At 36.0% G+C, this 24,724-nt stretch overlaps 1 protein-coding gene across 1 annotated transcript in view; it reads right to left on the reverse strand.

Annotated features, from left to right (window-relative positions):
• The window catches only part of DNER (delta/notch like EGF repeat containing), a gene marked incomplete at both ends in the record, with an annotated part of 114,935 nt that overhangs the window by 56,442 nt on the left and 33,769 nt on the right, over window positions 1-24,724 (reverse strand). The window contains 2 exons of the mRNA XM_082287803.1: window positions 184-278; window positions 10,977-11,273. Coding sequence (XP_082143929.1) covers window positions 184-278; window positions 10,977-11,273 — 392 coding nt within the window. The remainder of the gene's footprint in view (window positions 1-183; window positions 279-10,976; window positions 11,274-24,724) is intronic.

Raw genomic sequence — 24,724 nt, forward strand, 5'->3', positions numbered from 1 at the left:
GAGAAATTATGCCAAGCAAAGAGCTGTCATGGCTCTGCTACATGCTTGAAGTCTGTCTGAATTCTCTCATAGTCTTTTAGTCATTTGACAAATCTGCCTATCTGAGAAACTGTTGTCTAAAATACCCAGTCAAATGAAAATAAAACTGCTTTTATATCTCATCAAATATAAGAATATTCTCACTTTATTGATGTATTCTGTGGAACATCAAAGGAGATAAGCCGGCCTCCAGCAGAAGTATTGGAACTGGCATTTCCACAAGCCACATCTGGGATTATCTAAAAGTAAAAATAGCTTTATTTAACAATAAACCATAAAATCTGACCAAAGAAAACATGAACGATTTTTTTTACAAATGACGCTAATAGCCCAGCAGTCAACTTCTAACAATCATCAGGAACATTCACTGAAACCTTTATGCTGCCAACAAAGGTGCTGAAAATTCACATAACCATCCTTTCAGGGTTTTGTTTTAACAAAAAATTCCTGCATGGAAGTGTGAACTTCTAAAGGCATCTTCCTTTAAAAGTGAACATTTTTAGAAAAAGATAAATAGCCTTCTGGTCTTTTAGAATAATAAATAAAGCTCTAACATTTGCCACATCCAAGAAATAGCGCATCGTTAATTTATTCAGTCCTGAAGGATTTATAATAACAAATACAGACATTGCCTTTCTACTATATTGGAATATGTTTTTTTCCAAACACAGGTTTCCTTTAAAAAACACTCTCCCACTTGCCCATTACTATTCTTTCCAAGTAAAAGATGCTTGGACACACAGTGCTTTCAGATGGAAAAAAAATGATGATCACAGTGAGAGTGAAAGGATGCGTTTGCCAAATCTAGTGACACCTACTAGGCATAGAAATCAGTTGCTACATTAACAAGATCAAGACAACATCATGCAACACAGGAATCACAGACAGATTCCTTAATTATTCAGATCTTCAGAAGTATTAATTTACTGAAGGGAGTTTGAAAATTATTAGTGTTTCCAAGGGCATATTTATTTCAAATAAGTAATATTTTATGTGGCATATTTGAGTCTATCACTTAATATCATCAGAAGTTTTAAATAACTTTTCATGTATCTTCATCAACTTGCCTATGAAATATCACAGTGGGAAAAAACCCCAACAAACCAGTTTAATCTTCAAATTTCTAGGCAGTTTGCAATGTTATTCTTTCAGCCATAGAGAATGTTTGCAAGCTTTTTATACCAACCTTACTGAAAAAGCTAAAATGCAACCTGACACACTTCCATGAATTAATCTGACATAAAAACAAAAGCAAGAATAAAATTTGTAAATTTAAATAAAATTCAAACTCACATTTTAAATATTGCATGAATGTCATTAAACACATGTAAATATAAGAACAACAGAAGTCCAGAATACAATGCAAGTAATAATTTTTAGGACACAGAGCTTATCTTGACTCAGGCAAGACAAATACTCAGTATTTGTATTTCCCAAGTGAATGATTTCCCAGTGTCTAGATTACTCAACTAATTGTTGAATTCCCTGGTGCATACAATATGAACACATGCTATTTATGAAAATAAAGTGAGATGAAATTTTACTCTATTTGTTCAAATTAATTTTAAAAAAGATAATATATTCATTATGATTTTTAATCTCAGAAGTCAAAACTATGGACCTAACACTCAAAGTACGATGCATCCAAAATTAGTTTGGCTAACACTCTTCCTTTTATATTTGCCAACATTTAAACTTTTTTTTCTTTTAGAATCTACATGCCTACTGGAACAAAGGGAAAAAAGAAACCAGTATCTCTATTCTCATACAGTCTTATACTACATCTAAAATACACGTGCTTTTATAGTATTCCTACAGTTTTGTAATTGCATGCTTCTATTATCTTGGAACACAAGAAGGGAAATTGTAATTTAAGCATTTCATTTACCTTACTGTTTAATATTAGAAGTTTTTAAAGTAAAAGGTATTGATGTCTTTGCAACTAGAACAAAATAAAAGAATCATAGAAGCAAGAGCTGAACAAAGTGGCTGCAGAACAAGAGCTGAGATTTAACCTTGACAAAACGGAAAAAAAACCAAACGAACAAACAAAAGACTTTAGTTTGCAAGCACATCAGAATTTAGGATTACTCAGCAGGAAAAGCACACACAGGAAATATTGCAATGATAATCAGAAGAGTGGAAGGCAAAATGCATGATTTTGACTCTTCTATTAAAAGATCTGTAATGTTTGATGTATTTCTCTAGGAACTCCATTTGTAATTGGCCCTGACTTCCTGCTCTAAGAATCTGGTAAAATAACCATCTAAACCAGTAGGATGCTAAACCGAGGATTTTAAAACAGCTGAAATTTGAAATTTTTTATATATTAACAACCATGATACTTGGATCAGATGAAAAACACATGAAGATGCAGAAACTCTCATAAGGAAAAAAAAATGGTCCCAGCAGTGTCCTATTTCAGTCAAGTACTATGCACACAAAAAATGATGGTTTTGACATGTGAATCAGGAAACAAACTGCAGGTTTTCCACAGCTGTGAGAAACTTGTATAAAGATTTTTAAGTGTGCCTCTTTTATGTCTTAACAGAGCACTCTGCAAAACTGTACTGAAGAATGAGGGCAAAGACAACCAATATATTACAACAATAAAGGACACTCAGAAGATGAAAACAATCTGTAATTTTCACTCTCAAAAAAAAAAAAAAAAAAAAAAGGCTGCTACAACTGGTAGAAGATATTTAAAACTGAAGTCACTGGGAAATATGCTTTAATGACTTCCAGAGGACAAAATAAAGATTATTCCTAGCCTAAAGTGAAAAACACAAATAGAGTCGCTATCTAAAGTCATTTAAAGACAACCAAAAGAAAACATAACATAACTGCAATGACATCAAACACTTCTGAAGCATCTAATAGTACAGGAACTTTAGGACAGCAAGAAGGTTATTGGGGAACAGACTTATAAACATTTACACTAATGATGCAGCTACTTTAAAAATAGCCACCAAAGAAAACAAAATCTTCATGCACCTTCTAGAGTCTAAAGCATGTTTAGGAGCTGATTACAAAGATAAGTTCCTGCGTCAACAGAGAATACATCCAAGACTCTTCTTCAATACCTTATTTAGAGTTTAAAATTATTAAATATCAAATTGTTGACAGTAAATACAGAATTCCTTTTTACATAAATGTAAATATATGTAAATAAGTTTGCATCTAAATCATGGGTTTTTTTCTTAGAAGATAACATAATATATAAAAACTATATTTTTTCTTCAAATGCTTGAAGACTTTACATAGGTAAAAGAGCAGCACCATTTGAGAAAGCAAGAGTGAAACCTTGAGAAGAGTTCTTACTCCTACGATCTCTACCGGAGCCTTAACAACACAGCAGTGATTTTGTTAGATTTCCTTACCAGGCCATAGCAGTGGTACAGAGGAGATTGCAAAGAAAATCAGGGGTGGTACCTAAGAAGAGAGCAACAGACTGTTCTTCCATATTACAACTATTCTGAAGAAATTAAATAGAGTGAGTTAGACAGATACTCTCCTGCCTTACAAAACCAGAATAATGAGAGATACACTTAATTCAAGAAGTGCTGAAATACATACATAAATCCCAAGGCAATATTTTTACATGAGTGAGTGCCTTTATTACTTTGCTAAGTGTACTAGACTTTAATTCAATGAGGCTGAGTGGCATACAGACTCTGTCTACATTTATGCAGCCTCTCAGTGCTGAAATTAGTTCTTTGAAGATAGCTATTGTATATGAAATTTCATAGTATATTTCTTGAAAAGTTGAGCAGACATTTGTAATTCTACAAGGCCTTATCAACACGGGCAGACTACTCCTGACAGTGCAAAATACAGCCATTCTGCGACCATGATACGTTTGCATTTCTTTTGTGTCTCAACCCCAAGTTCATAGAATGGCAGAAGGTTTGTACTTCTTGCAAAATATGCCACACTTTTCGTCAAATTTAAAAGTGGCAAGTGGAATGGCTGAATTCATATAAGCCTTAGAAAGTCCTCATTACCCTATTAACAAGGTATTAATTAATATTTCTGGAAACCAACAGATAGCTCCAAACACTAGAGGAGGTTGCCCAAGTATCTTGTGGACTTTCCACCCTTTGAGTTATTTAAGTCTCAAGTGAATACAGTCCTGAGCAACCTGCTCCAGCTGACCCTGCTTGGAGCAAAGGGAACAAAGTCCAGAGGTCCCTTTGCCCCATGAGCCAGTTGCCTGTTAAGTCTTTCCTGTTAATTGCCACTGTAACTTCAGTGACACCACAGCCTTCACTAAACCCCACTCCAGCATACACTGAAAGTGCTTCATTTTGAAAATATCCCCAAATGTAACACAAATAACTATGTGTGCATGTGTGTGCACCTGTGACTCAGGTACTTTCCTCCTGTCCTGAGAATGTTCTCTTTGGATAATCTCCTGTTTCTTCATCTCAAAAAGCTGTTCTCCTGTTTTTACCTCCTAGTGGGGCAACAGAGAACTCTGCATTGTCTGCAGCCAGGGCAAAGTGGGGCAGATTAGTCTGGAAATAAACAGAATATATGAATGCACACATAATTCTTGAACTAAATAAAAAAGATGGATACAAACTCATCCTACAGCAAAGATCAGTGCTTAAAAGTAAAAAAACCTAAAATTTTAAATATTTGAAATGGCATTATGTTATGGAAAGAGTAAGAAAATGAGTTCTTTGAGAAAAGCAACACTGTGCTCTGGGGTGGTGTCCCATGAAAATTGGCACAGTCATTAAGAAAGAAAACTTTTCAGCTCTTCAGTGGGACAGAAACTGTCATGACAAACGCAGTATGAGGAATGGTCTTGTAAATGCCAGGTCTTCCAGATCTTCTTCCAAGGGATTTCATATTAAATTTCAATTCAATAAAGCAAGTTTCATAACATGCAATTTTGGCTTTTCTGAACATATAACTACTTTTCTATCAGAATAGGGCCTGCAGGATTTATTCTCTTCTGACCCTCTAAGTGTGGCAAGAGGTAGCCCTTATTTTCTAAGAATTATAACATGTTTGGCAGTCTTTCTTATGCAAGGGAAAAATAATATATGAGAGAAATAAAATAGGTTAGATCCTGACTACAGATCTTGAACAGCTGTTGGCAAATAAAAAGTGAAAATAGAAGTAGGAAAAGGCAATATAATAGAACCATAAGACAGGGATCTAGTACTATCTACTTATTGTTGAGCTGCCAAGCAACAAAGCAGGATGATTTCTAGCACAGAAACTGAATTCAGAACAAAATTCTAAAAGAAAAAAAAAGCAAGAACAACAACAACAGAACAACAGCTCCAGTTCCCTTGCCCTGTAGCACAGAAAAACTACTTCTGAAAAATCTAGTGTCATTTAGCTTAACCTCCAGAGTTTCTACCCTCAGAGTTTCAGATGGAACAATGCTTGAAAGAAAACAAGAACAGAAGAAAATCAAGGTTTACTTCTAACATATCTCACCAGTGGGAGAGAAAAGTAAAAGTGTTTAGAGTAGGAGTAGTGCCTCTCTGAAGAACACCAAGGGGAGACTGACAGACGGCATCCAAAAACAGTATCAAATGAAGAAGGCTTGCCACATATTGTAGCACTGAAACTGATGTAAGGAAGGCTGCAAATCCACCCAGCGAATCCTGTTGCTGGCAGTCTGTTTCTTTGCTCCTCTGAGCAAGAGTCACTTTGTAGAGTCAGCAATCACAGCACCAAGAGGATCCAGCACATTCCAATGCACAGCAATCCTCTAAATAACATTATTGAAACTTTCTATTTCTGTCGCAGACTATCAATGCCAACATTACACCAAGAGGTAGATGCATCAGCAGGCACAGGAGGCTCTCTTACACAATGACAGATTAACTAGATTATCATATTAGCCAGCTGCCTTCTTGTCTCAAGATGGCCACCAAAATCACGGACAACTTCATAAAATCTGACGTTCAGTCTGTACTGGTTTTGGCTAGCATGGAGTTAGTTTTCTTCACAATACTTTGCATGGTGCTATGTTTTGGACTTGTGATGAACACAGTGTTAATAACAGGGATATTTTAGTTATCACTAAAATGTTCACACAGCATCGAGGCCTTTTCTCTTTCTTAGACTGCACTACCAGCAAGTAAGCTAGGGGTGCTGAGGGAACACAGTGGGACAGCTGATCCCAACTGACCAAAGGGACATCCCACACCATCGAAAGTCATGCCCACCAATAAAACTGGGAGTGGGGGGTGGAAGTTGGCCAGACCTGCTGTTACTCAGAGACTGGCTGGGCATCAGTTACTTGGTGGTGAGTAACTAGGGCTTTTTGCATTACTTGTTTTGTTCAGCCTTTTCCTTTGTTGTTTTCTACCTTTTTTAATTATTGAACTGTCTTTATCTCCCCATGAGTTTTCCCACTTTTACCCTTCCAGTTCTCTCCCCCATCTCACTGGATGGTGCAGTGAGCAAGTGGCTGTGTGGGGCTTAGCTGCCTATCCTCTGCTTAGATCACAACAGTCATTCAATAAAGATTATTTCCATGAACAATTAATAGTCATTTACTATTCCAGAGCGTATGGAGCTGTTCTGAAAAGAAAGGCAAACACTGTGTAAACAAGTTCATTGAGCAAAAATTCCACATAGTCAAATCTTTGCATGCAGTGTATGAGTTCAGGTCACTGGAGAATAAGCTGGGACATAAACTTCAACCTAAGACCGTCGAGTCAGCTATAGATATTTCTATCAGCTATAGATATTTCTACACCAAAACACTGAAAGGCAGTAAACACATCAGGCTTTTTTTTTTTTTTTTTTTTTTCCCCTTTTTTCCCCTCATACTTTCTAGGACTTCAAAACAGGATGATTCCTGAAGGAGTAGTTAAATGAATCCAGATACTTTTCAAAAACAGCTCTGGATCACCAAAAATTCTGAGTCCACCCATCAATATAGCTTCAGATGGGCAGGGTTTCAATATCTTGATATAACTGCACTCACTAGAATTTCTGTCTTAAAGAGCTTTGATTTTAGGAAAGCTAGTATTTATGACTATCTATTAAACATGATTTAGTAATGGAACATCATAAACTGAGGTTTGTATGAACTTCACATAAATTTTGTTTAAGCATATGGAGCTTTTAGAGATATTTAGGGTTTTATGTAGAAAATAATTATAATAAAGGGTAGCACCTATCTAGAGATATATCAAGTTGTCTATGAAAATGGTGTCTGTATATAACAAAAAGTTCCATAAATTAATATTGGAGAGGAGAGAGTTAGTGAAGTTATAGATTCATCCTAGAAGAAAACTAGTATTATTCTATCAAAATCTGTGTTTCCTTCATTCTCCTTATGTGTTTGTAGAATATCTTTTTCTCAAAGCAAAATAAAAATCCTAGAGGTTTCCAAAACAAATCTTATATACAGGTAGAAGAGCTGTCCTAAGTCAAACTAAAATTAGACACATTCCAGTACTTTAACAACAATTATAAGAGGGAATACCAAGAAAATAGGGTAAGAAAAGGGCAAGTATATATACTCCAACCTTCACCTATTTCCATGTCAAAGATCCTCCTAAGATGTCATTTCTAAGGATCAAGTTTCTGTTCTGTATTTAGCAATCTCAAATGGATCTCTCCTCTGATTTTGTACAGATTCTCTTCTGTTCGTCCTCCTGCACCCATACCATACTTTGACAGAAAAATCCACAAACATTTAGCAACACATAAAGTAGTCAAGACTCAAACATTCCTGTTTCAAGAATATGCTTAAGGAATAATTCTGCCATTGCTGCAGAGCAGCAACACTCTCGTTCAGGATTTTCCACCTGACTCAGCCACACTCCTTTTAAAGGTTTCTAATTTACTGACTAAGGACACACATAAAGCAAATGCTGTCCCCACTGCAAGGAGAATTAGAAGTTTATTGTAGCCTCTAATCACTAGGTCCAAACCCTTGAATCTGGGCACAAGATTGCAGTATAAATAGAAGGTTAGACTAGGATTCACATGCTCAGCATTCTAATTTCTGGCTGCGCACCTGGCAAATCACTTCCCCGTTCTGTGCTTCAGCATCTCAGTCTGTAAAATGTGAAAAATACAGCTGATTTCCTTTGAAAAGAATTTCAGTTCTATTATGAAAAGCTGTATGTAACAGTATGGTACTGGTATTCTTACGGTTGATTTTGTACACTGAAACTTTTGTTAAATCCATTAATTGACTAGTATTAATGAGATGGTTTCTTTTTCTCTCCATTACTGGCTAATAGATATCTCTTATACATTGTAACACAAAAGATGATTGAACTGGGGAAATGTGGATTGTTAGCTGGATCTCTCTTGCAAGGGGAACCGGTTGCCACAAGTAGGAAAAAGAATTATCTTCCAACATATGAGAACAAAGATAAATTTGTATAACAGTAAAGAAAATCAACTGAGAGAAAATATTCTTATCTATGATCTACGGTTTTAGTCCTTAATCTGCATATCAGGAAAAGATTAATTTCTTATATGAAGGCCACTTTAAGAAATGAAACTGCATGCAAAGACATCTGTACGTTGTCTACTGGTACAGATACTACTGAGGCAGTTCATTCCAGCAAGCAGTGCTAAATGTATCCCTGGTATCCAAGGAATACAGAAAACATGTCCAACTGTACGCACACATCATACATCTCCTAGACAGTTTACTTCTCTCAGGTGTTCATTTTTTGAGTTCCCAAAATTTCGCAGGAAAGCTTTCATGGAAACTTCATCCTTGCAAGATAGTGAGAGCTTTCACTTGGAAAGAGTCTGACAAAATTTCTCTCTGAGATGAGACAAAAGGGTCTGAAGAACATTAGTTAGCTTCCAGTATCAGTATAGAATAATTTGGAAAACAGACTTGTCTTGGAAGATTTAAAAAAAAAGCAAACAAGGAACAACATAATGTTAGTATTTGTTGTCTTCTGAATCTCAACAAAGATCAGAACAGTATGTTTTTGCAATACAAAACCTACAGCTACTTTATTTTCTTCCTTTTAAGAGAGCAAAACAGGACCAAGTTTTGCAAAGTTCTTACAGCCATGAGGAAAGGTAGTGTTTTTCTTATTAACACTTTTTACTTCTGAAACCTCCACCAAAGGGGCTTTGGAACACAGACCTTCAGGCAAATCAACTCTCTTCTGTTAATACAGATCAGATACAATGTCTTGAATCAGCAACTGAAATCTCTTTGTTTCAGATAATCATCTCTCTCGCTGTGACTTCCAAAGAACAAGGTAGAAGAACATTAAGCCACATTGGAAAGCTTGTCAAAAATACAATACCCATCACAGTATATTAAAAACATACCAACACAAGCAATTTTGTAATAGGGTAGCAAGTAATTTCCATGCTAGTGTTAATCATGCAAACCATAATGTATTTCTCAGGTAACAGAAGACATGCAGAAGGGTGAATTTCAGCTATTGAAACACCCACTTGTGAATGATCTGTTTGACTGAAATTCTTAGTGAATCTATCTAAAATGCAGAGCAGGCAGAAATGTTCCTTATACAACACCAGACCACAGACTGAGGAAGACATGCCAGGGAAATCTGGTACAGGGAAGAGCATGCCCTTAATCGATCAGGACATATGGACCACCCACGCAGAGATAAGACTTCATTTAAACTAAGTAATAAGAGCAGATCATTGTTTCTTTCTGCTTCAGTGCTCTCTCCAAACTCCATCCTTGGTGCCTGACATATGTTCTACTGTAAAATAATAGATATGGGAGATGGAATTCCAGGAAATAAAGCTTTGTGCTCCAGACGTGGTCTACCAGCACTCCCACTGAAATGGAATACATGCCTATAAATACTTATACCTCAGATAAAATAACATGCCAAACATATATTCTACATAGGCTGAGTCTACTTTCAGAAAATTGATTTAAATAAATTTTACAGTAAAAACATCAACAAAATTTGTTTGGGCAAGAAATGAGTGATGAAAAATACACTTTTTCCAGGAGTAAACTTCTGCCTGTTCACTTTCTCATTATGTATGTCAAAACACCTCAGGAGAATCAAACTCATTGAAACATTTCAGAAAAAGACACAACTGACATTTTGCCTATTTATTCCTGAATAAACTGAAATAAAATTACATTACAAGGCCTTTCTCAATAAGAAAAAGATGTCACAAAAATTCTAATTCTTTGCCTACAGAAATTAAAATATTTTTTAGCAACAAGTTTCATTACTTCTAGCGTTTGGTACTAAGCTGATCATTACTTTAACAGCAACTTGGTTAAGTTTAATCGTTTCTTAAAATTTTTGCAGATACTTGAGTCCATGCAAAACATTTAAGCATTACAAATAAGGCAGTGTACAACACAGTAGAAAGCAAAGATCACATTTCTCAAGGATCGTAGGCTGTGTGCTTTCCAGCTGTGGTTTTACCAGATACTGTTACGTTTTGACAGAGATTTGTTTGTAACAGTTACAATAAATGTCTAAAATTTAATCATTTAAAAGTTTCCACCACTGTAATTGCACCCCTAGAGTTGTGCCCTGTGTAATACATTAACTACCCCTTTTAATCCTCAAGTAAGTATGCTTTCTTAATACTGCAGGAACATGTATTTTTCAAAGCAAAATGTGATTATAACTGCAAATATCAAAAAATACATTAAAAGTATTGCTTTAACCTTTAGATTTTCCTAAATTTATTTGATGTTTGGAGATATGGTGTCATACAACTGACTGGACAAAACAGTATTATCCCATTTCAAAGTATCTAATACAACACATTAGCCAACTTAAGTCCATTACTCATAACATGGATCAAATGTTTTTTTTGTTCTAATTTTACCAACATATTAACTCAGGGCAGAGATCATATCTTCAGTCTTCTCACAAGGACATCATGAAACCACACACAAATGACAACTTGAAAATAACACTTTCAAATTTTTTTTGTCTGTGAATTTTCACTTAGAATACTCTCACCTCTATTTCATCCCATTTGAGATCCACAACTCTCTGTCCTGCCTTTGGCTGCCATGTAGGTAACGTCACAGTGGCTCTCGAACGGGGCAGAGCAATGTCAGGCTCCAAGGTGGACGAGGCTGGGCTGCTGTGTCGGGGTGAGGTGGCCTCTGTCCGTTCAGAGGCTGGAGGGCTGTGGAGTGAATGTTCACAGTTTGTTCCCTCAAAGCCTTCACTGCAGAGACAGAGGTAGCCATCCTCACTGGTGCTACAGTTACCATGGTGACAGGGGTTGCTGGCACAAGGATCTGAAACAAACTGGAAAAAACATCATATAGGTCAATTACTGATTATAAAGGGTTTATTTCTGAGTTTTAAAAATACCATAAAACAGGATTCTTTCCCCCTACTTTATTTATCTTCTAAACATATTTATGAACCAAACTCATCTTTGATGTATCTTCAAGGAGGTAAATTCAAAGGATTAAAGAAGAATACAAATTAATCTATATTAACTACTTTTCTCAGACCATTTATGCTAATTCACTGTTGCCACATTCAAGCGAAGAGATAAACACAAAAAAAGGAATGTGGCCACCATTCATTATCAGGAATTATCAAAAACAGACTTAAAAGAGTAACCTATTCAGGGAAAACATCAGGTATGTTGGAATTCAAGGGAGTAACAAATAGGAAAGGGCACAGAACCTGTACAGATCAGCAGGTCACAAAGCAGCTCAGTGTGGTCAGAGCTAACCACATTACACAATCCTATTTGTGGACACAATTTCCATCATAAAAGAGCTGGGCCTTTTACCTACACTTCATTTTGTGGACAGCAGTTTCAGAATCCAATCCTTTTGGGTGCTGAAAGCTTTCTAACAGGAGTCAGAAAGCAGGGGCAAAACTTTGCTTGCTTTTAAAACAGCATTTGTAATAGCACAGGACAAGACTAAGCTCAGTGATGTAGGGAAAATGCTGTCCGAGGCTTACATGCCTTTAATTTCTAGCTTGAATTTACCTACAGCTATTTTGTAGTTTCTTATGTCATCACTGACTTTCAGGTTAAATGTCTTCCATTTTCTATGTTGAATTTTACATCCATAATCCATTTATAGAATACATCTACAAACTCTTCAAGTTTCATCTCCTGGAAAAATTAGCCATACTTGCCCAGTTTCCTTGAGGACAACAAGCCCTTCCCTCCAGACATGTGCTTGTTTTTGCACCTGGGACTCCAAAGTTTAGCACTGCCTTTTGCAAAAGCATCAATACTTTTGCTTGTCCTGGAAATAGCTTCCTAGATAATACTTAAGAAATGTTTGCCCTAATGAGAGTTAAATCAAGCTGCTGGCTCACTGTCATCGACCAAGACTGTCAGTTCCCTTCACTTGTCTTCACATCAAAGGGAAAATACATCACTGGAACCAGACATTTCCTCATCTTTAAATGCAAATTTCACCCAAGTGCTCCAGTCCTAAATATTACCCAGTTCTTCCCTGTATAATATTCCTGCCCTTCCCTGCATCAGTAATGCTTCTTGTTATATTTCTCAGTAAAGCACCACAGTTATTTATTATTAAACATTTGTTATAAATATCTCAAGAATTATATAAACCTTACATATCATTAATGTCAAAAACATGTATTGGGTCTACACTAGGAATTTTACCTTCCCATTAGTCTAAAGGTCTGGTGTCAGGGACACCAAATCCTAATATAAAACTTCCTTATATAAAACAGCACTATTATTGACCTCAGCTGGAATGCCTTTTTTGGCTCAAATTTTTGTATACCCCAGACTCCATGTAACATTTTTGGACAGAAAACAGAGGAAACATTATTATGAAAGTTAATTTTGAAGACAGTCAATGATGAATGTCAGATTTTGCCCTGACTGATGTAGAAGGCTTAGAGGCCACAGAGGACAGTCCAAAATATATGGTCTATTAATTAATCTCGTGGTTTGGTTACAGTTCAGAATGTTATTTACTTTGCATGGGGGCACATCTAATACATATAGGGTGACACATTATACATCAGGGTCAAGCTCTGACTCTTCTTCGTTTTTAATACTCAACTACATGGCAAGTTTATATATATACTTGATATATCAAGGAAGTATAGATTTTTATGATCAGAAGAACTTATCTCCTTAAGGTCTCTTTCCCCTGCAAATCAAGAGAATGCATAAGTTCTCAAAGAACAGTTTCAGAATCTTTTCTCCATAAAATAATATTTAAGTGACAGAAAAGAACAACTTTCAGGAAGGAACTAGTTCTGTTCTACAGTTTGTCACTTACATTTTAAGCTTGCTCCACTGCCAAGTGCCAGAGATACTCATAGAAATTCCCTTTTCCTTTAAGAGTATTGAAGATAAAATGTGTTGACATGTGAACAAAGCCGAGTTCAAAAATTGTTTGCAGCAGTTTTTTCATATTCCAGTTTCTTGGACTAGATCTGAGTTTCAAAGAACTGCAAATATCCTATTGCTGGACAAGCTCTTTACTTATGCTTTCACAATAAATCCAAATTCACGTTAAGCCTATTTTGTGTTAGTAATTCAATTGTTCTTGTCACACCTAAAACGTGAAGGTTATTATTTGCAAATCTAGTAACAAGAAATAAAAAATAATGTTTTCAATGACAAAGGGCACTTTTCCCCATTACTGAATACACCCATTCACTTTACAAGCACAATAATAAAAAATGCTGTGTAATCCATGCTATTTGATGCAAACTGATTTCAGCTTCTTTGACCAGAAACAGTGGTGCTTAATGAGAAGCCTTGTTTACAGCTGCCCATGCCATGCACTGAAGAACACCTTGTGTCTTAGGAACCACCTCTACCCTTCACACATGAAGTGAAAATAATTAAAACTGTTTAGTTTCGATAAAAAGATGAGTAGATGTGGAACTTCAGCCACTGATTTCCTCAGAAGTTAGTTTTATGAAGCACTTCACAGGATTTCATCAGAATTCTCATTCCTTAGTTACTTGTAATTCAAAAGCCCATTTGTCTTTCAATAAGCATATCAAAACAACTCAATGTCCTTTGTGCATAGGCTTGCTGTTGAACTAAAGAAAGCCCATTTTAATTATCAGATAAAAAGAGATAAGCAAATAAAATTGATTAATTTGTGTTGGTTGTGATGTTTCTGTGGCTTCTCTGGTCCTCACCAAGGTGGCAGCAACAGTTAGCCAAGGGATCTGAGAAACATTCTGACACAGTGAACAGCATGACTACATCAGAATTAAAAGCTAATAAAATTTCAAGGCTTAACCTTCAGTAAACTATTAAAGCTCAGAAAACAAAACAAAACAAAACAATAAACCCACCATGGTCTCATAACGAAGAGCTCAACATGAATATACCGCGAGTACACAATTGAGAGCTCCTTTTTTCAGCCGCTCCTTGTAAAGTTCACAGTATATTCAGAGACTGTTGTGCAGAGAAAACAAGGAACCAAGTAACATGTATCCATACAGCCCATGAATAAATACTAAACCAGTATGATCACTACTAAAAATTCCAGGGCTGTTTTAGGTACAGAATTTCAATAGTCACTATTACAGTGAAAGTATATTTTGCATTTAGGTCTCTTGTTTTCATACTCATTTTTTCATTTAATAGTCTGTCTGTTTTTATAATACATTCCTTGACTAAATAGGCACAGCCAGCCATTGCAGCTGACAGAGCCAAGCTAAAAAGCATAAAATGTATTTGCATGCAATTACTATTCCATATGCCTGGACAATTGTAATCCTTGAAATATTTTTCCAATAGAATCCTAAGATAGATGCATACCAAGGTGCCCTTCATATCACAGTTAATTTTTCAAAGGCAGACTGAGTACGGTACAAACACTGGACTTGTTTAAGAATCACACTCACAAACACAGATCGTTTGCCACCCAGTCCAACTGTTTCCTGAGGTTTCAGTTCAAGATAAAACACTGTAGGAAATAATTCTGCAAGATCTTTCTGCCAGTGAAAGACCACTACTTGTGGTGACATCAATTTGTCATTTGATGCTCATTCACCTTCTCTTCAAAGTGGTTCTGCTTGTTCTACCTGGAGACAGTCCAGACAGATCCTCCAGAGAGCTTCAAAAACTAGAATGGTAAGTCTAAAGCCAAGGCTACAGACGAGCTCCTAAACACTGTGCCAAACCTGCCTTCCACCTGCAACTGCCCTCTTAGATGTGTTAGTACGAAACTAACTTTTGGGTCAGTTTTTATTGCTGCTGCCTACTGCCACAGACAATATTATACCAGCTTGCAACTTCAGTAAAATACAGAAAAAATCTCCCAGTAAACCCAGTCCTCACAGTAAGAATTCAGCAGATTGTTTAAATTCATTCTACATAATGAAAAAAGGCAAGCTGCCACAATGATGTCAAAGGCTGCTGTTTTGCATACGTGTCCAGGAGCACTCACTACTCTGAAACAGCCTGCAGATATTAAAAACTGACATAGTCCAATGTTTTCAACTCTTCCATGGCTCCCTCAGATAATTTTTCCAATTACAGAGTAAATTGTTGTGGTTCTTAAATATGTAGAGTGACTTTAAGTGGCTGGGACTTAGACAGGTAGTTTCTTCATGTGTTCTGGTAAAAAGAGATCTTAGGAGAAATTTGTATCAGTAAAACTGGTTTTGCACCTACATTGCTGAAGAAATTCTCCAATACAAAAGCAAACAACTTCTCTCCCAGAAGAGATCATGGGAAGATCCACCACATATCACCAGGATCAGAAACACCAGTTTCAAGATATGCATGGAACATTAAAAATTACCAACTTCCGAATACTTTAGAAAGAAAATAATTAAAACCTACATTCTAAGCCATTATCTGCTTTTAATAAAGTAGGGGGGAAAAAAAAGATTTTTCCTTTTAAGCACATCTGAAATACCATCTCTTTTTGCAAATGCATGAGTTTATGAAAGATAGAAACAGATTTAAATTTTTTACATAAAAATGACAATAAAGACTATCTAGAAATGTAATATCTTTGAAAAAATAGGTTAATTATGTTTAAACTATTATTAAAATTTCTTCTAATTCCATCCTTCACACAGTGAAGCTGTAAATTCCATTCCATGTCACATTAAACATTAGTGTTAACTATGAAATGAAAAGGAAGAAAAAAAGATGGATTTATATTTTAAAAAAACCACAGATGTTCCAAATAGTATCCACAGGAAAATTATTGACATGAGTACATCAAATAAATGTATTTTCTTTTGCTTTGAGAAAAGGCTGTCATGAGACTCAGTAGGACTAAAGCAACATATCCAGGTTCAATTTCTGGCTCTCCCGGAGACATCCTGTGTGAGCTGAGAACAGTCAGACTCCGTCTCTGCCTCTTTCCCAACTCTAAAATGGAGATTACACTTCCTTTCTCACACTGCCTGTGTTGTCTGGTTAGAAAGCAATTTTTTTTCAGGATGGGAACCACAGAGACAGAGGTAATACGAACTCTCAAGCAGCACTGAAATACAAATAAAAACAATCCAGAAATACATCCCTGTAGAGCAAGGCTAAATCTGTAACCTGTGGCTATTGATATCAGGTTTGTTTCTTAGTCTTTCTTTCTCTATTTCTTTTTTGCTTCTTTCTGTGGCTATTTTGGTTTCTTCTGAACACTTCTTTGCTTCAATGAACAGAAGTGTTTACAGAATCATACAGCAAATTTTAAAGTTAAGAAAAAATCCTAAATTATATTAGCTCTACTAATTAACCCCTAATAGACAGGAAAACCATCTTAATATTGCATCTTTAGACACTATTCTTCTTTAAAACAAGATTTGCTTCAAAACAGATGCACCAAAGAATACATTAATTTTCCAACTGTGACCAAACGTAACAGAAATAAAAGAAGTGGCTAAAATACTCTGATTATGAGAGTCAGGATGAATGAGAACTTTTTGTCACATGAGGATGTAAAAATAAACCACGATCAGCACCATGATCATACACGTATCACCACCTTAAATGGCTGCTCCCTAAAAGCTGCCTGCAATGTCCTTTGTGCATGAATTTAAGGACGCTCTCCATAAGCAATTCTTCTACCACATGCACCAGGACACAGTGAAACACTGCCTAACAGGGTGCGGTGATCACAGTGAGCAGAGCCAGTCCATAGAGGAACTGGAATGTCACAATTTGTCCAAAGGAAAGAAGTGCCATCACAGTGCTGTTTCGAACTGCCCATGTGCAACGAACTACACCAATATGAGCCCTGAGTGTCAGGGATTTAATAGAATGGGCAACCACAAAGTAATAAGAAGTGCTTTATACAGAGGTCCTGGAAGCCAGGGCAATCAGGGCTTTCTTTCCCATCCCTCAAAAAAGTGTAAGCAGGTCAGAACATTTCTCTATTACATAAAACACGAATATGGCAGCTATGTCAGCTTCAGTCATTAGAAACTAACTACAAGCTATGAGAGAGAATTGTGATTAATCAAGATTTAGAAGGCCAAGGCCAAGAACTGCATCATACTGAAAATACAATGTAAGCAACTTCTTTCTAGAAGTAAACATTTACTCTTCTCATTTAGCAATTCAAATCAATGCCCAACCCATGAAGAAAGCCATCAATAAATCTAATAAAGTGTAACCTTTATCAGGTAATTCAGAATATGATTCTCTGAAACACCATTAACAATGAGAACTTTGGATTTCTTCCAAGCTGCAATTCTCATTCCATGAGTTTTGAATATTCAGAGTAATGAAACTGCCAGTGAATGTAATAAATGGATATAAAACACTTTTTTTTACTTCAGTGAAGCAGAAAAAAAATGCCTAAAGAAATTGTCTGTTTAATTGCGAACCAAAGCATGGCTGCCCAAATCCGTTTGAAAATCCAGCAAACATAAAAAGGCAGAATTTGAACAGCCTGATAGATTTTCTCCAGCAAATGGCTGATTTACTCTTGTGTAGTAAGTTACCACACACCAACTGCCTTGCTCTACCTATCCTCAGGCACATTCTTACTTCAAGGTATTCTGAAATAACTGCAAAGCAAATTGAGATCACTTTCCCTCTCCATCAGTGAAAGGAAAATATCTGCTTCACACTAACCACTGAGAACTGTCAGATGTCAGTATGTACATAAACAATTATTGAGAAGTACCTTACTTTTTTTTCTCAGCTTTTCTCATCAGACTATTTTTAATCCTTTTTTAAAATATATATTTGCCTTTCTTCTGTTGTGAAAGGACATTCAAATCATTTGATATTTGTCTAAGTACAGGAGATTTAACATTACATTCCAAGTAGACAAGCTAAGCCAGTTTACTGTGTTTTTCAATAACACCCATACTCAGCAAAGATACTTTTTAAAAAAACCAAAATGAAGTCAGGATATCTATTCCAAAGATGGGTGGACTACTTAAGATAAAGGATCTAAGAAGTACTAATGGATCTGTGAAGATCAGCATTGGTGTTTTTTACCACAGAATCATCCCATTTTACTCTCAGTAGGGCCTGGCATCCTGTAGTTGTTAGATGGGACTCCAATGGTTCTCCCATTACTGGTGGCAAAACTAAGGGGAAAGTGTGAAGGCAAAGCATTACATTTGTTACAGTGGCACAATACTTGTTTGTTTAGATCTTAATGCTATTATTTCATCATTAAAACATCACACAGTGAAAGAATTATCAATAATATCTTTATTCTTAATATTTTTTCCCTTTTTAGAAATAATTTTTCTTGAGCAACAGTAGGGTGCATAAAGTATTTTTATGATCGGACATTAAGATATGTAATGATATGAGAATTCGTAACATTTTTTATTTCTACACTGAGCTAGTGCAAAGCTGAAATTAAGTAAATGTGCTCCCATATAACATTATTCTAGAATTCATTACCTGACCTAAAAAATGACAAGTAGAATTCTATAAAAAACCACACAAGCAAGTGTTCCAACTTACATATAAAAGATTCTTTAAAATTTTTTGAACAAAAGATTTATTAATTCCAATAAATAAAAGTTTGAGATTAACCATATGGGTCACAGGCTAATCCAAGGTTAATAATATAATTTCAAAATCTTAAAAGTTCTGCCATGAATATTCTGAGTTATGATGAGATCAGGACTAGCACAGGCAGAAATACAGTCCACCTATCTTAATGGAAAGAACAAATCCCAAACAATCTGCTACTGGAATTTTCAAAATTAACTGAGGAAATTACTTATCCTACTCAAAGTAAGATGATCTTGAATTCCTAAAATTTTAGCTGTTTTAAAAACAGTAGTGTGCTATAATCTCTCTACAAGGATGCGAAGTTTTACGTGTCTGTCTACACTTACAAATATTGAACAAAACAGATTTGAGAGTTTTCTAGAAATATAAAATATAATTTAAAATTTTACCTTCATTGCATGAACAAGCAACCAGGCAGAGGATCAAGCCTATTTAAGTGCTCGAAGTGACAAAAAGTGCACAATGTAAGCTCACACTTGATTATCTACAAGATACAGCACCCTTCCAAAGTTCAGCAACAGAACAGCAATAGCATTCTCATTTTCTTTAGCATCAACATCAGTCAACCTCAAGACATACATTCACATAAAACAAGACTTCACTAGTTCAAGTACTCATGGCATTTCTTGATTTCCAAGTCTGAGGCTTCAGACATTTGCTAGGTGAGAAAAAGCAAAATAGACACACGGTTCTTGTAACAACAAGAGAAGGACTGAACAACACAATGAGTTGTGCATAAACTATGTCGTTGAACCATCAATAGCGCATGAAATCCTGAAAAACTCAGCAGATGTGATAACTGGCTACTCTCACAGCTTTTTGCCCACAGGAGGATGTGAAAACAGAAGATAATAAACACATCTACAAGGTACCTAGGAGATGTGACATAACCAGCAGTTCACTGATGTCACATTTTCCAAATCAAGTATGAAAAAGATAATTTAAATGATTTACCAAAATATGAATATCGATCTAGTATCGATATCCAACTGGGATGGACAAAAACTCTTATCTAAAAGTTTAAAGTTAGAAAATGTATGTTTTATTGGCACTGGGCAGCTGTGTGGAATAGCTTCTTAATACACAGTGTCGAGGTATGAATGGTTACAGAGTCTATTTATCCACAAAAGTTATGAATATCCAAAATACAAATACATATTTATAACAATGACCCCCTCCTATTCTCCACTTTGTATGGAAATTAGCTTTAATGTCATTAAGCATGCATAGTATAGTTTTTAAATTGGGTCGGTGGTCATTATTAACTGAGGAGCGGTCTTGAAGATGAAGGAGTAATAGTCTTCCTCACTTGAACTTTCCACCCCTCTGGGTTTTGACAATACAAATAGCCTCTTGGGAAACATCCAGTTTCTTCCTTATGACTTCTGAATAGTATCCAGATGGGAAAAATTAGCAACTGTTTTAGATTTCTTTAGATCTATCTATCAATGCCTTCTGATTCTTATTATAAACACAGCTAAGCAAATATAGAGAGACAGTTAATTAATTATCTGCAACTTAAAAGCTTGTTTCTAACTTAACTCCTATTAACTCTTAATCAGTCTCAGGTGGACCTACTTCCTCTAACTAATTCTAGCAAAAGTTATCTTTAACTAAAATCTTAGAGTCTTAATGTTTCCTTCAATATCTGTGTTTCAAAAATTTGGGGAGTTTGAAAAGAAGCAGTTGTTCTCATTTCAAGACACAACACATCAGAAAGGAGACATTTTGGCAGCTGAGGCATTTGGCAATCAATAAAACAGCAAATGCTTATGCACTGAGTCAATTAGATAGGTCTTCCAGCGCTTTCAAATCACCAGCATTCCTGCACTGCATCCCATACTACTGACAGCACAGTAAATCGCAGCTACGTGGTCTGCTGATTTACTGCTTATTTCTCATACTTAAACATCCTGTCAGATCCAAAGCTAAAATATTGTCTAGTTGGAGAAATACCAAAAGAAAGATGAAAAAAATTGCAAACCCATAAATGCATTCTCTCAGTACACACTCTCTGGTTTTCTGTGTTGGATTATGTTACTCCCCATGATTGCTATTTTAAAAACTCTTTCTTTTATATATTAACATATACTTGATTTTAATCCTCTGGACTTGTAATTAGAATTCCAAGCTACATTTTTATATGGTTATTGGGGGTTAAATTGACTACTAACACCTACAGAGAGCAGGTGAAAAGAGATGCCAGCGTGAAGTCACTGACTTCAGATCTCTCATTGTTACAGCAGACAAAGGTTCAAAGCCCTCCCTTCTGGATTAGGAACCTAACAGTTTTCTCATCAAAAGTGATTTTTAATTTTAAGACAGGGCTGGAGGCATCTTCATCTCATAACAAAGCACCTGCCCACACATAAAGAGCGATGTCCAAAGAGCTTCCAATGAAATCCACTTCTTCGTCCCTGAAGAACTCACCATTTTACTGCAAAAAGTAATTGGATTAAATATTTGAACAATGTTGGGATGGAGATAGAAGCCCAAAATTTCTCTGCTCCTCCTTGTCTAAACACCATCACTCACTCATATTGGCACTCGTTGCCATTGTCACTGTCTGTCTATGTGAAAGCACCTTAAACTACAACGTTTTATCTCACATTTTATGACAGCCTGGGTGAACTCAGTTACTTCACAGCACCTAGCACTCAGTAACTTGTTAAGGTATGAAAACAGCAGAATATACCCGAACCTTGAGAATAAGCCAGTCTTCAGATGCATAAAATAGGTCTTTATATTCAGTGGTGAGACACAATGCTTCTTTTAGCCTCATCTGAAATAGCAGTTTTGCCCAGTCAGTAGAATATCCTATTTCTGGGGTTATTTTTTCAAAACCAAATCTATCTTGAGGTCCAAAAGACCTTCTAAGACTGTATTAAAATAAACTGGATTATCATAGCATCTAAAAAATCTTTAAGGCAATAATTAACTGTAGATTTTCTGTCTGATTAAAATTTGGTAATTTTATTCTATGCCCTTATGCCTTATCTTGTCATATTTAGCAAATGTGTTGCTCTTCTTCAAATCACTTATCATCAGAGAGACTTCTATCACAACTGTTTTTGAAAACGAGGTGAACAAGCAAAGTCTGAGATATTTAGAAGCTGTTTCATACACCTTCTTTTCATTCACTGTCCCTTTTGGATGTGGAGAGACAGTACCAGACATGTGGGTATATCTTGGCTTTGTATACTGGTATTGTGATTTTTTTTCTCTTTTCTCTGGTCCTTTCATCATAGTAATCAAAAGACTAAAAGCAACTTTAGACCAATTCTTCTTTGTTTTGTCACTAAACATCATTTCCTATCTATATGACCCATGACTCTCAACTCGCTCTATTCAAGGCCCAAATTGTCCTGACTGGTTTTGACACAGACTCTCTGATGTTCTGCATGTTCCCATGCCCCTGCACACCTGTATGATACACAACAGCGATGACCCATGGGAACTGTGAGGGCAAGGACTTCCAGATCTGATCACAACCATGCTGGGAAGCTTTGCATGGAACACAGAGGCAATAGCAGCAGAATTGTGTTTCCTGCAGATCACTCCAGCAGCTTTTCATCAGTTAGAGTCTTACATACATGCTTACATTATTAATAGGTTTCTGTGTATTTTTTTTCAGGTTTCCATTAATTCTTATAACAAAACATTCATTTTTGGAGGCAAATACCAGGGCTTTTGAAAGGCACTCTCCTATATCAATTTATGATATAATAGATAGCAAGACACACAAGAGTGTCTGAGAGCACTCCAGAGGCAAGGAGAAGTGTTAATTGATATTATTTTCCTCCAGATCATCAGGTTTTTAGGGGCCAAAGCACTTATCTCCTTTTGAAACAGCTGCAAGAATTCAAGTGAGTATTTCCTGGAACTATAAAAGAATTCTAGGTTATTTCTAGGGTTATCACCCAGCATATTGCCTGCACGTCATGCATTAGCGAGGCACTTGGACACCGGCACTCACAATGCTTAGCTCTGATACAAGTGTTAGTCACAATATTAAAAATGCTACTTCTCCTATTGTAGCTGTACTGAAAGATGGTGATTCAGGAAACATTCGAAAAGGCAGCCAAACACCAAGTCTACAAATAGCAAAACAGTAAAGAACATTTTGCACAATATCTCTATCACTGGGGGCCCACCCAACTCAACACAGAATTCAATTTGTACATTCCATGTATTTACATCACAGGATCAGATGGCATCTTTTGACAAATTCCAGGCTTTTTATTAGTTATTGAAAATTACACACACATCTTGCATCAGAATTTTGTCCTTGACCTTCAGCAAACACATTTATACTAAAACAAACTTCCTTTAAAAGATGGGAAAAATAGAAAAAAAAAAAAAACAAGTAACAATTTTAAACCACTCGTATGGGCATGCCTGCAGGAAGCTTCTAGTGATGGACAAAAAAATGGCTCATTAAATCCCTGCTGTACCATATCCTACCCATCCTATTCTGTCAGGTTACATGATATTTTAAGGCACTACACCACTGCCTTTCCCTCTGAGGATAGAAAGTGCAATGGAGTAGATTCTTGATGCTGTATTTGCAAAATGGAAGAACACAACGTAACCTCACTGTGGTATAAATTTTGCCATCAGTCCTTGTTCTTTCCCTGTAAGTTGATTCAAAACTTGTTTTACTTAAGTAGATAAAAGGATAACAAAAATGTGGAGAACAAAAAGAAAAATCAAAAAAATTATTTTATCTTTATTTGTCTTGCTTCTAGCTTCTTTATAGACAGGAGACAAACCATGATGTGATTAGGTGTTAATCCTGGCCATCCTCTTCCCATTAATTTACTTACCTTTTGCATTACAAAAATTATTTTTTAATTAAAGACCCAATTAAAGTATTTTTCTGGGAAACAAGAGTAGGTTTTCTAAACCAAAATAAAAAGTTCTTCTATCGAGTAGTTTTGTATATCATATAAGCTTTCCCTTATTACTTTTACTTACTAAGTAAATATGTAGGAGGAATACAACAATCCATCTATTGCAGGGCACAGCAGAAACAATTTTTAGAACTACTGAGACCTACATTTTGGAACAGAAACACTCTGATAGTAATATAGTCCTCTTTCTCTCTTGTTCTGAAAAATCAGGCTGCTGCTCATCTTTGACAAAACGTTCTTGTAAAATTCTCCATCACAACACTACTGCTTCTTGATCAAATTTTCTGTAAGTTCTCTGTAAATGCTAAAATATAACATAATTGAAGTACCATCGTGGGAAATCTACTGCAACTACACCCTTAGAGACTGCTCTTGATGATCAAACATACATTGGAACTGAGCTTCTAAGCAACAATGGACATTTATGCATAGCTGCATCCTTAAGAAAAGGGGTATCAGTTGCAAATTCAAAATAAGATTCAGAAGTAGAGAATCAATAAATATTCTAGAAAATACCATTACCCTGCCTAAAAGGTCTTAGGAATTAAGATGTCAACAACTCTTGATACCTTCCATGAGTTCTGATGGATATTCACAAACAGACTGAACAAACTCTGGGTTTCTGTAGCATTTCATTTGCTCACTCCACTTTTGTCTCTCTGGGTTCAAATCCTGGAGCACCCTTTCACAGGCACTCCCAACATCTCTTTAATCTCCTGTTGGGAGGACACCATCATCCAAATATCTGTGCACTTGTTTCAGAGAAACCCTCTCAGAGTGGGTTGCTTCCAACCCAGAATAGTCTGTGATGTATCCTCAAAGGCGATTTCATTGAGGACTGATCTCTGACAATGAAGTAAAATAAC

This window comes from Coloeus monedula (assembly GCF_965178545.1).
Source record: "Coloeus monedula genome assembly, chromosome: 10".
Taxonomy (NCBI): Eukaryota; Metazoa; Chordata; class Aves; order Passeriformes; family Corvidae; genus Coloeus; species Coloeus monedula.